General features: G+C 38.0%; 1 protein-coding gene and 2 long non-coding RNA genes across 4 annotated transcripts; all 3 read right to left on the minus strand.

The window, feature by feature from the left end:
• Positions 1-1,176: 1,176 nt before the first annotated feature.
• Positions 1,177-2,668, minus strand: LOC124308080 (uncharacterized). Its single transcript, XR_006908909.1, has 4 exons — positions 2,610-2,668; positions 1,898-2,030; positions 1,575-1,657; positions 1,177-1,206 (listed from the first exon to the last, which is right to left on the minus strand). It is a non-coding gene; the product is annotated as an uncharacterized LOC124308080 (long non-coding RNA).
• LOC124308082 (uncharacterized) lies at positions 2,665-4,137 on the minus strand. Its single transcript, XR_006908911.1, has 5 exons — positions 3,915-4,137; positions 3,616-3,824; positions 3,248-3,369; positions 2,881-3,005; positions 2,665-2,721 (listed from the first exon to the last, which is right to left on the minus strand). It is a non-coding gene; the product is annotated as an uncharacterized LOC124308082 (long non-coding RNA).
• A 3,885-nt stretch (positions 4,138-8,022) lies between these two features.
• On the minus strand, positions 8,023-12,470 carry LOC124306812 (tudor domain-containing protein 3). Of its 2 annotated transcripts, none has more exons than XM_046767848.1 (11): positions 12,209-12,470; positions 11,963-12,038; positions 11,633-11,832; positions 11,401-11,548; positions 11,075-11,308; positions 10,854-10,999; positions 10,539-10,781; positions 9,498-10,200; positions 9,269-9,382; positions 9,087-9,186; positions 8,023-8,912 (listed from the first exon to the last, which is right to left on the minus strand). In XM_046767848.1, exons 1-11 carry the CDS (start codon positions 12,232-12,234, stop codon positions 8,755-8,757), a joined length of 2,148 nt encoding a protein of 715 aa, XP_046623804.1. In that variant the 5' UTR covers positions 12,235-12,470; the 3' UTR covers positions 8,023-8,754. The 2 variants fall into 2 exon arrangements, with proteins under 2 accessions (XP_046623804.1, XP_046623803.1); XM_046767847.1 differs by having other exon boundaries at positions 8,023-8,915.
• Positions 12,471-14,171: the final 1,701 nt, after the last annotated feature.

Consider the following 14,171-nt stretch of genomic DNA (forward strand, 5'->3'; position numbering starts at 1 on the left):
TAGTCGGAAATGTTTTTGATTATCCATAATAAAATAAAAGAAGAAACAAAGCTTAAATTTATTGTTGAAGCTCTAACGAATACATCAAACTGCGGTCGAATTCATTTATTATTTGCACATGACCTTTGTGTATTTGATAAATTATTCCTAAATACATTGAAACATATGTATTTATAATGAAATATCATGCAATGGGCTGTGTAAACTATAAACTATAATTTCTATCAAATAGCTGCTTTTATATCAACAGGGCTTTGAGACTCAGTTAAGTTGGATCTCGATTTTTGCCGTTGTATGTAGGACATTGGGTTACGAGAACAAATGCGAATTACGAAGAACTCCGTATTAGAGATAAGGATATTTTAGTTCAAGTATACCTATACACAGAAATCCGTATGTGAATATACTAAAACCTCTGTGTTTATTGTAAAAGTCTAGTTTTAAATATGTGCATATATGTATATACACGTGCATAAGTATACATATACATGTATACACATACATGTACATAAATAATTGCCAAGAAATTAGAAACACTCACAACTTGTCGCAAATAGAGTAAAACGTAAGGTTAATAATATACAAATTACACAAGCGCACCATAAAACATGGCAAGGGTAATCCTAGTGCAGTGAATGTATAAATTGAAGAAATATACATTTACATATACATGATATAAATTAATAGTCTAGAAAAGAGTATTTAGAGAGCTTATCTAATTCCGATCGTGTCACAATAGATCATTAACATAATCAATATACGGTTAAAGCTGTATTAGCTACATTCACTATTAGAGATAATATTTTTTATCCATTTTTATAGTTATTTAATTTCTTGTACAACAATTCTTCAAATTTCACCGCAAAATGCCCAACGAGTTCTCGTAGTGCAAATACGAGTCCAATTACCTTACAGATGGCATTACATTGATTTTTGCCTTCTCGCGTCGAGTTATAAATACAGGGAAATCTCAATGTGAGCTTATTTCTATAAGATTTATTGTAGTGCTATATTCGTAGCTGTACCTGTTATTCTATATTATATACTGTCCTAAATTTTAAACACACAGCACAACAATGGCTGAAAACACAATGGCAAGAAGAGAGGAGCAATTTGCATCTTAATAAATCTTTTCTTCTTTATACGTAGTACAGCGATGTCACGTCGGAGGATATGTACTGGTGGATCACTAGGTGGGGCACAGAACTGAAACATAATTATGTTGAAAATCTTCAACATCTCTTACAGAAAGTAAGTACGTTGCCAGACCTTATATACCAACAATGAATATTCATGGATGCTATATTCATAAATACTTACAAAAGTAAGCTAATATTTTACCCGCAATTGCTTATTACTGATAACTTGATATTATAATATTCCCTCCCCGCCCTTCCCCGCATACATCTACTTCTACTCCTACTCTACTCCAACTCCTACTACTACGACTACTCCTATTCCTACTCCGACTTCTACCACTTCTACTTCTACTCCTTCTACTCCTACTCCTGATCCTACTCCTATTCCTGATCCTACTCCTACTCTAATGAATATGATAAAAATGTTATACTCACAGTGTACAAGTCCTGGTCATCCTCGTCCTCTTCCTCGCTCACCTCGATCACCCGGAACCACCGCGAACTACCTCGGGTTATACCTCGAATAGTAATGAATATTTTTAGTATAAGAACACATCAAAAATATTGTTCAAGGATTAATATAATTAATTAATTAATTGATAATATAATCAATTTTATTAGCGCATTTGAAGCTACTGAACATGTGCTTGCGCGGAAAATGAATTGAAATAATTTATTGTAAACGTGACAAGTTTGTAATATTTCAGATGAAATATAATTACAATTGCCATCAAATATTATAAAAATGTTTTACTCACCGAGCACTAATCCTCGTCCTCCTCGTCCACCTTCTTCTCCTCGTCTTTCTCGTCCTCCTCCTCGTCCAACTCCGAACACCTGCAATCACCGCCAATCACCTCCAACAACCACCGATAACCACCACGGGTATACCTGCAATAGTAAGAAATATTTTCAGTATAAGAACACATCAAAAATATTGGGTAAGGATTAGTATCATTAATTAATTAATTATTTAATAATATAATAAATTTTATTAGCACATTTATAGGTACTAAATATGTGCTTGCGCGAAAAATGAATTGTAACAATTTATTGTAAACATGACAAGTTTGAAATATTTCAGATGAAATATAATTACAATTGCCATCAAATATCATTGAAATCTTTTACTCACCGAGCACAAATCCTTGTCGTCCTCGTTTACCTCCGACCACTTCCAACTATCGCCAACCACCTCCAACAACCACCGATAATTACCTCGGTTTATAACTTGAACAGTAATAAATAGTTTCAGTACAAGAACACTTCAAAAATATTGTGTAAGGATTAATATAATTAATTAAGTAATCAATAATATAATACATTTCATTAGCGCATTTATAGCTACTGAATATGTGTTTGCGCGAAAAAGGAATTGAAATAATTTATTGTAAACATGACAAGTTTGAAATATTCCAGATGAAATATAATTACAATTGCCATCAAATACTATAAAAATGTTTCACTCACCGAGCACAAATCCTCGTCCTCCTCGTCCACCTTGTTCTCCTCGTCTTCTTCGTCCACCTCTGACCACCGCCAACCACCTCCAACACCTACCGATAACTACCTCGGGTTATACCTGCAACAGTAATCAATAGTTTCAATATAAGAACACTCCAAAAATATTGTGTGAGGATTGATACAATTAATCAATTGTTAATTAATATGATTGATTTTATTAGCGCATTTATAGCTACTGAATATGTGCTTGCGCAAAAAATGAATTGAATCAATTTACCGTAAACATGAAACAGGAACCCCGGAGCGCTTGTCCCGGAAGTCAAGCTTCTCCAGGTAGTGGACATTGAGCGCAAGAACCGCGGAGCGCTTGTCTCTGCAGTTGAGTTTCACCAGGTAGCGGATCTAGCACATCAAAAATATCGAGTAAGAATTATTAAAATTTTCTTATTGCCACATTTTACCAAGAAGATCAGTAGAAAATCATAAAATATTGTAGAAATTTCATTAACGAATCGACAGCTACTGAATTTGGGCTCGCGCGAAAATTGAATCGAAATAATTTATTGTAAAGATGACAAGTTTGGAAATGTTAGATAAAATATAGTTACAACTGCCATTAAGTAGTATAAAAATGTTTTACGCACCGTGCATAAATCCTCATCCTCGTCGTCCACCTTGGTTTCCAAGTCTTCCTTATCCTCCTCCTCCTTGTCCCCCTCCTCGTCAACCTCGATCACCCGCAACCACCCCTACCACCTTCGACCACCTTTAACCACAGCCAACCAACTCCAACGACCACCGCCAACGATCTCGGGTTATACCGCGAATATTAATAAATATTTTCAGTATTAGAACACATCAAGAATATTGGGTAAGGATTAATATAATTTTTGTATCTACACTTACTATCAAGAAGATTATGAGAAAATAATGAAAAATTGTACAAGTTTTATTAGCGCACTGACAGCTACTGAATTTGGGCTTGCGCGAAAAATGAATTGAAATAATTAACCGTAAACATGAAACAGGAACCACGGAGCGCGTGTCCTGGAAGTCAAGTTCCCACTGGTAGTGGACCTGGAGCGCAGAAACTAGAGAGCGCTTGTCCTGGAAGTCGAGTATTCCCAGGTAGCGACCTTGAGCGCAGGAACCACGGTGCGCTTGTCCTGGAAGTCAAGTTTCACCAGCGACCTTGAGCTCAGAAACCATGGAGCGCTTGTCCTGGAATTTAAGTTTCATCAGGTAGCAGACATAAAGTGCAGAAACCACGGAGCGCTTGTCCTGGAATGCGAGTATCACCAGGTAGCGTACCTTGAGAGCAGAAACTACGGAGTGCCTGTTCTGGAAGTCCAGTTTCACTAGGTAGTGGACCCGGAGCGCAGAAACTACGGAGCACTTGTCCTGGAACTCGAGTTTCACCACGTAGCGGATCCGAAGCGCAGGATCCGGGAGGTTGAGAACCCGGTACTCGAAATTTGCGGAGCGCGACTCTCATCCGTCCGCTCTACTGCGCGGTTGTTTCTAGACTGAGGAATTTTGGCGGTCGACGTCACTGACGGATTTTGGTGACGTCACTTTCTGAACATCCGAGCATCTAAACTTTGGTTTCGAACTTTAATACTATGTATGATGATGTATGGTGCTATGATATGATGTGTAATGATTCTAGTTTTCACATTTCATACAATAAATACGCACTTTATCCTTCCTGCCGATTCCAGACTCAAACGGCCAGGCCCTTAGATAGTCAGCCGTTGACCAAAGATATATTCTTCAGTGAACGGGTCAGCTAATATCGCTGCGGTTTTCTGGCAGTTGAACGATAAAAAATTTTGCTCGTACCTTGCAAATGTGTATTAAAATACACTTGAAGTTTCAGGAAGCTTCGATCTATCTCTCCCTATCACCTCATTATGTCTATAAATCGCTACACTGCGTTAAATACTGTCTCATATACGGAGCATCCATTTCATCTCGATCAAAATTAGCGCATCCGTGATGTATTACAGCTACTCTGAATTTTTTTCCAACCGAAGAATTTTCGAAAAATAATTCTGCTTCTCTACCCAACGTAGATACATCACTTGCAACTAGGTAAATCAGCGTTTTGATTTTATGCTAACGAAAACTTAAGATCGAGAGAGCAAATGAAAAGTTGTTGGAATAATTACGAATAATAATGTTATGGAATATATCGAACGCGTGTCGTATAGAATCCCATTTCGAAATAAATAATCCTTCTATTACCATATTATAGCTGTATTATTGTAGATAATCTAGTTTATCTCCAGGAAAATTATAAAATTCATAGTATGCATCACGTATTAATCGTAAATGGATTATATATGTTGATACCGTACATGGACCGCATATACGTATATACATTTGGGTCTCTGCATTATTATTACATCTGATCCATTATTATTTATGATCTGTGTATACATTTTTCTCTCGGGTACCTATACTTTAATTAAATCACTCTTTTGCTACGTATTTGCAAGAAATTTATTCTCAATATTAATTTCTTGTATCGCCGACAAGTCGGTCACGCTGCAAGTCTATAAGTACAGACAGGCTATGTACTGGCTTGGGCTTATCATTGCGAAGACTGTGTTACTCGGATGGTGAATGCAGCCCCAGCATCAAGTCGAAATCGAACTCTCTGATGTTCTGCAACAAGTTTTCAACTCTACCGTTGGAATATCTCAGGGGGCGCAAGCGCACGACGATTTTCGGTTGTCACACTAAAGCCCATTAGGGCAACTGTCTATATCACGGTCTTACGTACAGGTTTTGAAACTGTGGTGGTGGGGGTAGGCTTGGAGTGACTCAGATATTGAATCAATTTGTAGTTTACGGTTTCGGCACTGCGTCGCTACTATCTAGTAGGGCTGAGTTACAGAACGTCAGAGGTGACACGGGTGACCCTACTAGGTTACAGCGACCCTTGCGGCCAATCTAAGAATTATTGAAAGCGCACTCAAGAAGTGGGTCACCCCCACCACCAGAGTTGCAAGACCTGTATGGATGCTTTCCATTTATTAACTCAAATCGACTTGTGTCGGTATTTCTGTTGTAACCGGCTAATCTGGGCAAAGGAATACACCAAAAATAGCGACACAAGTCGACTTGAGTCAGTAAATGGAAAGCACACTATGTAAGACCGTGATCTACATATTCTTCAGTCAACGACCATACAGAGACCTAGTCACGCCGACGGTCGTACATACAAGTATGGAAACTGCTCGACTTTTTTGGCGGAGGGGGTGTCCCGCTTATGTGTAGCAAAGTCCATAGTTCGCTGAATTTTTTACATTTGTGTATTTCAATTCAAACGCTCAAGCTTAAATTGAGTATTTTGGTTTCCGCCTCACCATGTAAATTACTTTTTTGGAAAAAGCAGGCAAATAACATTTTGTGCAGAAAAATTTCATTTTGGATAGAGAATATATATCAAAAGCATATATAAACAGAGGTATTTGAAGAGAAAAATGCATGCGTCATTACATTTTTCAAACGTTTATTGATTTACACTTCGGCACACAGCACCATTTCATCATTATCTCGTTATATAATACTTTTCGGAACAAACTTTAAAATACAAAAATTCTCGAAATAAGATTGCGTATGATAATTGTTTAGGACGCCGCCATCTGGTAAAATATCGGGACCCCTTGCATATCGCGAACCATGTGGCCAATATTAGAACTACACAATTCATGGACCACGGTCATGAACAGTAAGCGGGACACCCCCACCCCAGAGTTTCCAGACCTGTATGTACGACCGTGGTCAGGTCCATAGACACGGTCTTATATACAGGTCTGGAAACTCTTATGCTGGAAGCCACGATTCATGGAGACTAGAGTAAAGGAGTGCGAACGCATATGGCGGAATCGTCGAAAAGTGGTTCGTGAAAGCGATGAAAGATCTTGTAGTCCGGGATGTATCCGCAAGCAATACCGGCGCCTGGTTACGAATAGGATACATACGTGAGGATCGACGATTCAAAATCACCGCGCTGACGGAGCTCGCAGTGGTAGCGCTGCCAGGCGGTTACAATCCGCAGATCGTTCATCACTCTCACCGACCATTTGGCTAGCATTGCGTTCGGACCATAGACATATAAGAATAGACCGCGCGAGCTCGGAGGTAGCCCGCTGGTGAGTGCGATAGCGGGATGCGCGATTAGACAAGGATAGAGGAGGGCCTATGCGCAGCTTTCTCTTTCTACCGCGCTATTCGCTTTCTCAGCCCGCTCACGTGGTCAATTCCAGTCAATTCTTATATGTCTATGGTTCGGACTCCTGACCTCTAGTCTCCTTGCCCCGATTATTCGTGTCGCTTAGCGAGTGCAAAATACGATTCTGACGGCACCACCAGTTGTCGCTGCGGTCTAGTTACCAAGATAACAATAACCTCAATAAATACGATGAATGAGCATGAGTGGGCAAATATACCCATATACATATACGCGAAACCACGGCTTGACTGGACCCCCCCGGCCCCGCCGCCGCTGTTGATAAGATCGCAACGAACCTAGTGGCGACTAGTGTACACAAAAATTGCTTCAATAAGCGACATACCCCCTCCAATGAAGTTTCTGGCAGAGAGAAACCTTTTCTGGACCTGTATATGAGACCGAGTCCATAGACTTATAAGAGTAGACTGAGCGCTCCTATAAGAGGTACTGAAGCGTACATATAAAGCACAGAGATATGTCGGGAGTACTGCTCTCTCTTTTCAATCGGTTTCCATACCGGGTGACAAGAGCGTAGTGGAAGTGAAATAGCTATAGATATAGGCGCATAATTTCGCCTCATTTTCCTCTACCGCCTCGATCCCCGCCGCAAATATCGTCAGAGAGAGAAAGGAGTACTCCCGGCATATTTCTGTCCTTTAAATGTTTGCTTCAAGCGGCTCATAAGAGCGCTCAGTCTATCTTTTATAAGTCTATGGGTCAGGTCACGCCAATGCCAGCGTTTTGCACACGATAGTGTTGGTTATGAAGAACTATTTTTGTACCGGCGGGATCAGTTCCTTGGTTGATGATACGTGAAACTGCGAATACCCTCCAACCTGCCCAGACCCGCCAAACTGTTTTAAAACGCTAAAAATGACCACTCTCTATTATAGTTCTGTAATTATGCGATCAGTGAAAATAAGCCAGGGCTGTGAGTCTTTATCTAGTCTTTATACCTATATTTTCAATCAACGCCCACGGAGCTTCCGTATATTCTAACTGAAGGTATTCTGTTTACCCAGCGTCCACGCCATTCCAGCACAATTATAAAATTAAGTCTGTGACATGTAGTTCTACGTAGTCGACAAAAAATTGCTTCTATGCCAAAATGAAAACCGTTGACGGAAAAAAACATCAGTTAAAGTGAAAGCCAACCAAGTGAAATTTTTTTGACAATTTCTTACATTATTAATTTTATTACTGTGTTAGGAAGGTATACAAGGTACAGAGTTATCGCTTCTTCATAGTTGGTAAAATTATAAATATTACTGTTAATACGAAAGATACATCAGACGCAAATTAAAGTATTCTTGCTTATTACGATTGTAAATTAAATGTAAATCTTGCTAAAGCCACAGTCAATGTACAATTAATACCTTTTTTCAAGTTTATCACCTGGTTTACGATTTTCTACTCAACATGTATTATCGCGTTATGCTGCCTCTTATTACAGTCGAATCGAGTTACAAGCATCATTATGAAGCTCCTGTACTCTTTCTTTGCATGAATTATAGAATCGCACGCGAAAATGGGACTCTGGCACACGTGTTGCTTACAAGGAGATTCGACTGCATTAATATTTTAGATTCTTATCTTCATTCTTCTTATAGCTATATTCGATGAGGGTAAGAGTCAGAATATTTTAGATTCATGATTAATGTGCAAGCTTTAGGCATAAACTTATACCCTCCAACAAATGAAAGTATTATTCGATTAAATTATATCAATACACGTTACACAACGCTCTTAGTAATGCGCTGTCATGAGACAATGTTGCAGATTGCGGCTGCTGCTAGCTGAGTCAGTCTTTGGTTAATTATATGACAGCTTTGAAGTATTTTGTTTTTCTAAAAGTTTGCATAATTAATATTTGCATTAATAAATTTAATCGAGGCTACCAATACTATGTTAAGAAGCTGAATTCGTATCCTTTTGTGCCCGACTTGGCGAGTGATTACGTTGACCTGGCGGCTGATATATAGGTCGAGTACTGCGATGCTGCGACCTTCTGTTGTAGCCTCTGGTACCAGTTCCACTACCTCCACCCCCTCTTCGGAACTCCATTCCTGCTACGTTATACGTTTAATCTTTTAATAAGAGTCGATTATTATGGATTTACAAAGTAATTCATTAGAATTCTCTGCTAATAAATGATTTCCTCTCACACTCATATCGGAAAACAAAATAATAGATCAAACTAGAGACCACTGCTGGTCGATGGGTTATTACTTATTACTCACTAGTTATATGATTGCCTTGATTGTTGCGTTGCTGACGATTTTCACCACGTTGTACATGCTGTTTAAAGTCTCGACTACCATCTTGCAGAATGGGACCATCCTAGCAATTTGAAAGTTATTTAATATCTAATGATATGCTTTATTTCAGATGGCAAAAAAGAGAGGTTATTGTAGTCAAATACCTCGATCGTGATTGGTATACAGTCGGCTTGTAACACTTCTTCAAAATTGTTAAAATCCTTGAATAGCACCACGCAAGTCCTATGTGAAACTGCTGTGACCTCTGCGTTGTAATACTACAAGTAAAAGAAAATACAATTAGGACTTTTAATTCCTCTTCAACGAATAAGGGCATGTATTAGTTGCAGACAAATAAGAAGAGACGAATAGGTATATATCCAAGTGGCTCACCCTGTTGTCTTCCCAATATTTGGCCATGCATTTGTCACCAGGCTGCCAAACCCACATACCTTCAGCTTGAGGGATAGCTAATTGATTATTATTATTGCCACCACCTTTTTGCTCATTCAAACTACCAGTCTCTTTACTGTTGTATCGCCCATTAGATACAGTAGGCAGGTTTCTGTTTTGACGATTTCGGTAATTTTGTTCACTTGAACTCCCATTCGGATTTTGATAGCTCTCTATAGAAGTATTTTTATGGGTTTGATAAATCGTGTTTGTTCGATTATGTACATTAGGGTTATACGGATTATGATCTTGTTTCTCTCTAGGTTTCGGTTCTGCTTGATAATGGTTCTGCTGTCTATTATTGTTGTAGTTATTTCCTTGCTGTTCAAGTCGATTTCTATTGTTACCGTTCTCACTGGAACTTTCTAAACGAGGAGGAGCAATACCATTTTTGCTGTCAGGAAAATGGGAACTTTTATTAAAGCCCATTTTGTAATTATTTTCATGCTGGAAAGTAGCGGTAGAATTTTCTTGTGATTTTTGAAACCTAGGTGGTTTCCTTTGATTGGAAGAAGTATTTGCAGAATTATATTGCGGATATTGGACTGCTGCAGAGTTAGCTTTACTTAGCTTCGGCTTACTAGATTTCACTTCTTCTGAATATCGTGGTGCAGGCTGATAAGATCGTCCTCCCCTTGGATTTCTGAAATTTGTCATAAATATTATTCAAAACAATGAGAATTTTTCTAAAAGGGAATCGAAACAATTTTATACCATAACGAAAGCAACTGTAACAAAGTATAAAAAAGAGTCAGGCTATAATGAAATTTTTTCTGACTCTAGAATTAGAATACTGACATCCTAATATTCAGGAAAGAAACTTGATGCGACCACTAACAATTTACTTTAATACAAGCTCTGTGTAATTTTCATTAAATAGAAAACACAGTTCTGCACTGCATTAACATAAAATTCAATATACAAAGTATAGAATATTATTCTGTTTTTAGTTTTTCGAATGGTATGATTATCATCGTTTACCTTCCACCTCTCCCGATTTGATCGGTACTTCTTGATTCAAATCGATCATGGGGTCCTTTACTAGTGTAAAAATCATTTGTTCCTTGGGGCTTGGTTTCTTCTGGTAAATCAGTTTGGGCAGGAAGCTTGTCTTCAAGGAAATCAAACAAAGACACTCTACCACTGCTGGGTTTTCCATCTTCTACTTTTTTCTCAAATCGTTTTCCCTTTGGCTCTCTGACCTCCCTAGCGCTGGTAGAATCTCTGTGAAACACAAATAAAAATTATCCACTTTTGTAACTCATTTTACACCCACCCTCAGATTCTGAAACGTACCCAGGCTCTTTATTATATCTGTTATCGTTACGCTGTAGACTCCGTAATGCACGATCAACATTGTTTCGACTTAGCTTTAAAGCATACTCGGCCTGTTCAATCGAATACCCTTGATCAACAATCCTCTGTACACTATGATCCAAAAGCTGAAAAAACAAGTGAAAATAATATGGTTGAATTTCACTGAAGATTAATCGTGCTGATCTGTAGTTGACTCTCACCTGTTTATTTCCACCTCCAAATACTTTTTTACTTCCCTGTTTAGCAGCCTCAGCAATAGCATCTTTCCTTTGCGCTTCAAATTCAGCATTCTCTTTTGATGCCCTTTCCTTATCAGCAAGAGCCTTGAAGTTCTTATCTTGTTCAGAGATTTTTATGATTTTTTTACCAAATGGAATCCACGGTGGTGGACCACCCTCTTCTGCTGGCCTGACTCGGGTATGTTGAGCTAATTTCTGTGGCGAATATTAAAAGAATATAGGTTGATATTCACGTCAGTCATATTCAATGCTTTTTACAATGCAAAAGTAGATTCAGACTCCATTACTTTGTTCATTTCCCATTTTTCCACGAGACTAGGTACTTTTCCTCCAAGTACAGAAAAGATGTGCGATGGTTTTAGTAAGATAATACCATGAGATATTGACAACACACCTTTTTTCATCAATAATTTTGTACCTGGTGGTGTATTGATGCTGTGGATTAAGAAAAAATCCCTCATTGTTTAAGCAATCCTTGAAATAGACTTTTTATTTCTGGTTGTATTTTCAATATATTACCTCAGGGAAGATATTGGTTCAATTTCTATAGCTTGAAAATTGTTTTGTCCATCTGTTAGAGAGAGTTTTAACAAACGCGGAGTTGATCGAGATTCCTCGTTACCTTTTGGTGCCGCTACATTACGCAACTTTTGTATTTGCCACACAACATTTCCCTGAGTTAAGTCTCCTTGGCCACTGCTAATTTCCTTAAGATCATACTGTAATAAAATCAGCTCTGTTAATCCATATAAATACAAGTTTTTCTTTATTTCGAGGATCATCACTGAATAATGCTGAAACTTTAAAAAAAAAATATACTCAAATGGTAAACATCGAAAAACTGCTTACATCTAAAGCCTTTTTGATTATTTTTTGTACGTCTCTGGTATCTCCCAAGAGGTTGTAACCTTCGTCTGACAGATACCTAAAAATTGGAGAAAAAAAATTTTAAATACATCAAATCAGCGAGTTGTGTATGCGTTAGACATTTTTGAGGGGTAACATCGTCGTGAACAAAATGGTAAGACTTGTTTACACAAGTGTTGTCTGACACTTATAAACGAGCCTATAAAATAATAAGAAAATCGAACTCACCAGCCCTGTGCACGAAGTTCATCCATTTCTGCCAGGTCGTTAGACGACTCGCCGAAATATTTTCAAGGGGAATTATTTGATGGTTGGATGTGAAGTGATGTGCCGGGATGATCAAAGTGTTTTATTTAAGTTTGGGAATTGTTTACATTAGTTATTCATTTTTATTATTACAGCACTTGACTACACTAAAACCGAAACAGCTAACCGTGGTCAGGACACGGCAGATGCGTGTCGGCCATTTTGGATGGCCATAGATTATGCTTCGTCGATTCTCGAAGAGACGCGACTCTATCGCCACAACTTTTTCACCCGAAATCGACGCTCGAATTAGGCGGCGACATTGAATCGCGGCGCTGCAGGTTTGTAATACTGTATTACTGCAAAGCAAGGCTGTAAAGATTTTTCGAATCTTTTAAGCCATCGAGTAACCATATATTCGTAACAGATTAATACAGATCCGATTACGTATTCATATGAAATCATACTGAAGACACTGGTATTGACGCTTTTATTGTTGGCATAGCCGTCTAAGAATAAAAGAAGTTTTTTTCATAAATTCATACATGATTATTAGGGTGGAGCGAATTTTGAAAGCCCATCCCGAAGAATGTTTTTATGGGACCACGTCTTCAGGTTCCCAGATAGTCGTTAAATTTAAACACTTTTCGGCGATTTTGGATCGAACACTAAACATATAATAGCATAATAATATACTACATAAAACATATACAGTACCTAGTTGATAATATTTTAACTGACCTGATGCCCATAATGAGCTCATTATAATATATGTTATAATAATGTTTTTTTAATTAATCTATGTGATATTACCCGTAACCTTCGAATACGTTTGAAAACAAACTCATTATTATAACGATGCTGATAATTTTTCGGCTTCACGAGAGACGAGAGGTGTCTCTTTTGCAATGCATTGCGGCAATAAGTACATAGATCAAAATATTATTCAATCCTAGTCTTGCTTTTCGAATAAATTATTTTTGCAAGGATCATTCCAGCAGGATTATTCTAACTGAAATCGGTGGTAGCGTATATCAGGTATTGGGTTAATTCTTTGCACAGCAAAACTTGGCAATTAACGACCTATTTAATATGAGAATGCCATCTGTTCGGAGGATAACTTATTATTACTAATTTTCCACGTGGTATAAAATTCACTCAGCAAACTCATTGACCGAATGACACGATTTCACGCGAAAACCAAGCCAACGTAACGGAAGTTTACTGTAACTGCAAAGCGAACAATGACGCGTCTTCTGATAAAGGTTTAATTGTCACCACGTATGTATTGATTCATTCGAAACAAACGTCAGAAATATTTACATTCATTTGTAAGGTACATATAAATCCTCGTATTGCTAATTGTAAGCCAAAATTCAATATAGTCGCTGAGATCCCTGGAGCGAGCATGTACATCTATAGATTTGGGCATGATTAATGTTTTGGAAAACCGTCGAACCTCTTTGCAATAGAGAACTACAAAATAATAGCTCTGCAAAAGCTTAAAAGTAAATGGGTATCTCATTATTTCATATCCCGCAATTTGCAAGTCAGTTATACCCTGCCAGGTATTTTCTAATATCCACTACAAATGAGATTTAAGAATTTGAATATTTCTTTCAACTTTACTAAAGAATACTTCTTCAATATATTATAACCCAAACCAATTTATGCATTCATGTATAACATAGGTGAATTGCTTGTAATCGTGAAACATGTTTTTCTTGTAATCGTACATTGAGTCAACTATATAAGATATTCTGTAAGATGCTTTGTAAATATACATCAATGATATTATCTAAGAAACAACAGAGAGGTCCAGCTATACAGGGCGTGGCTTTTCCGTTGCCGATGGATGCGCTGCTTACAGATTTAGGACATCCAATATTGCTTGTACAGTTAGGTATATGGACCAGTGTCATTTTACACCGCATATGCCATCGAC

This window comes from Neodiprion virginianus, chromosome 6 (assembly GCF_021901495.1).
Source record: "Neodiprion virginianus isolate iyNeoVirg1 chromosome 6, iyNeoVirg1.1, whole genome shotgun sequence".
Classification (NCBI taxonomy): Eukaryota; Metazoa; Arthropoda; class Insecta; order Hymenoptera; family Diprionidae; genus Neodiprion; species Neodiprion virginianus.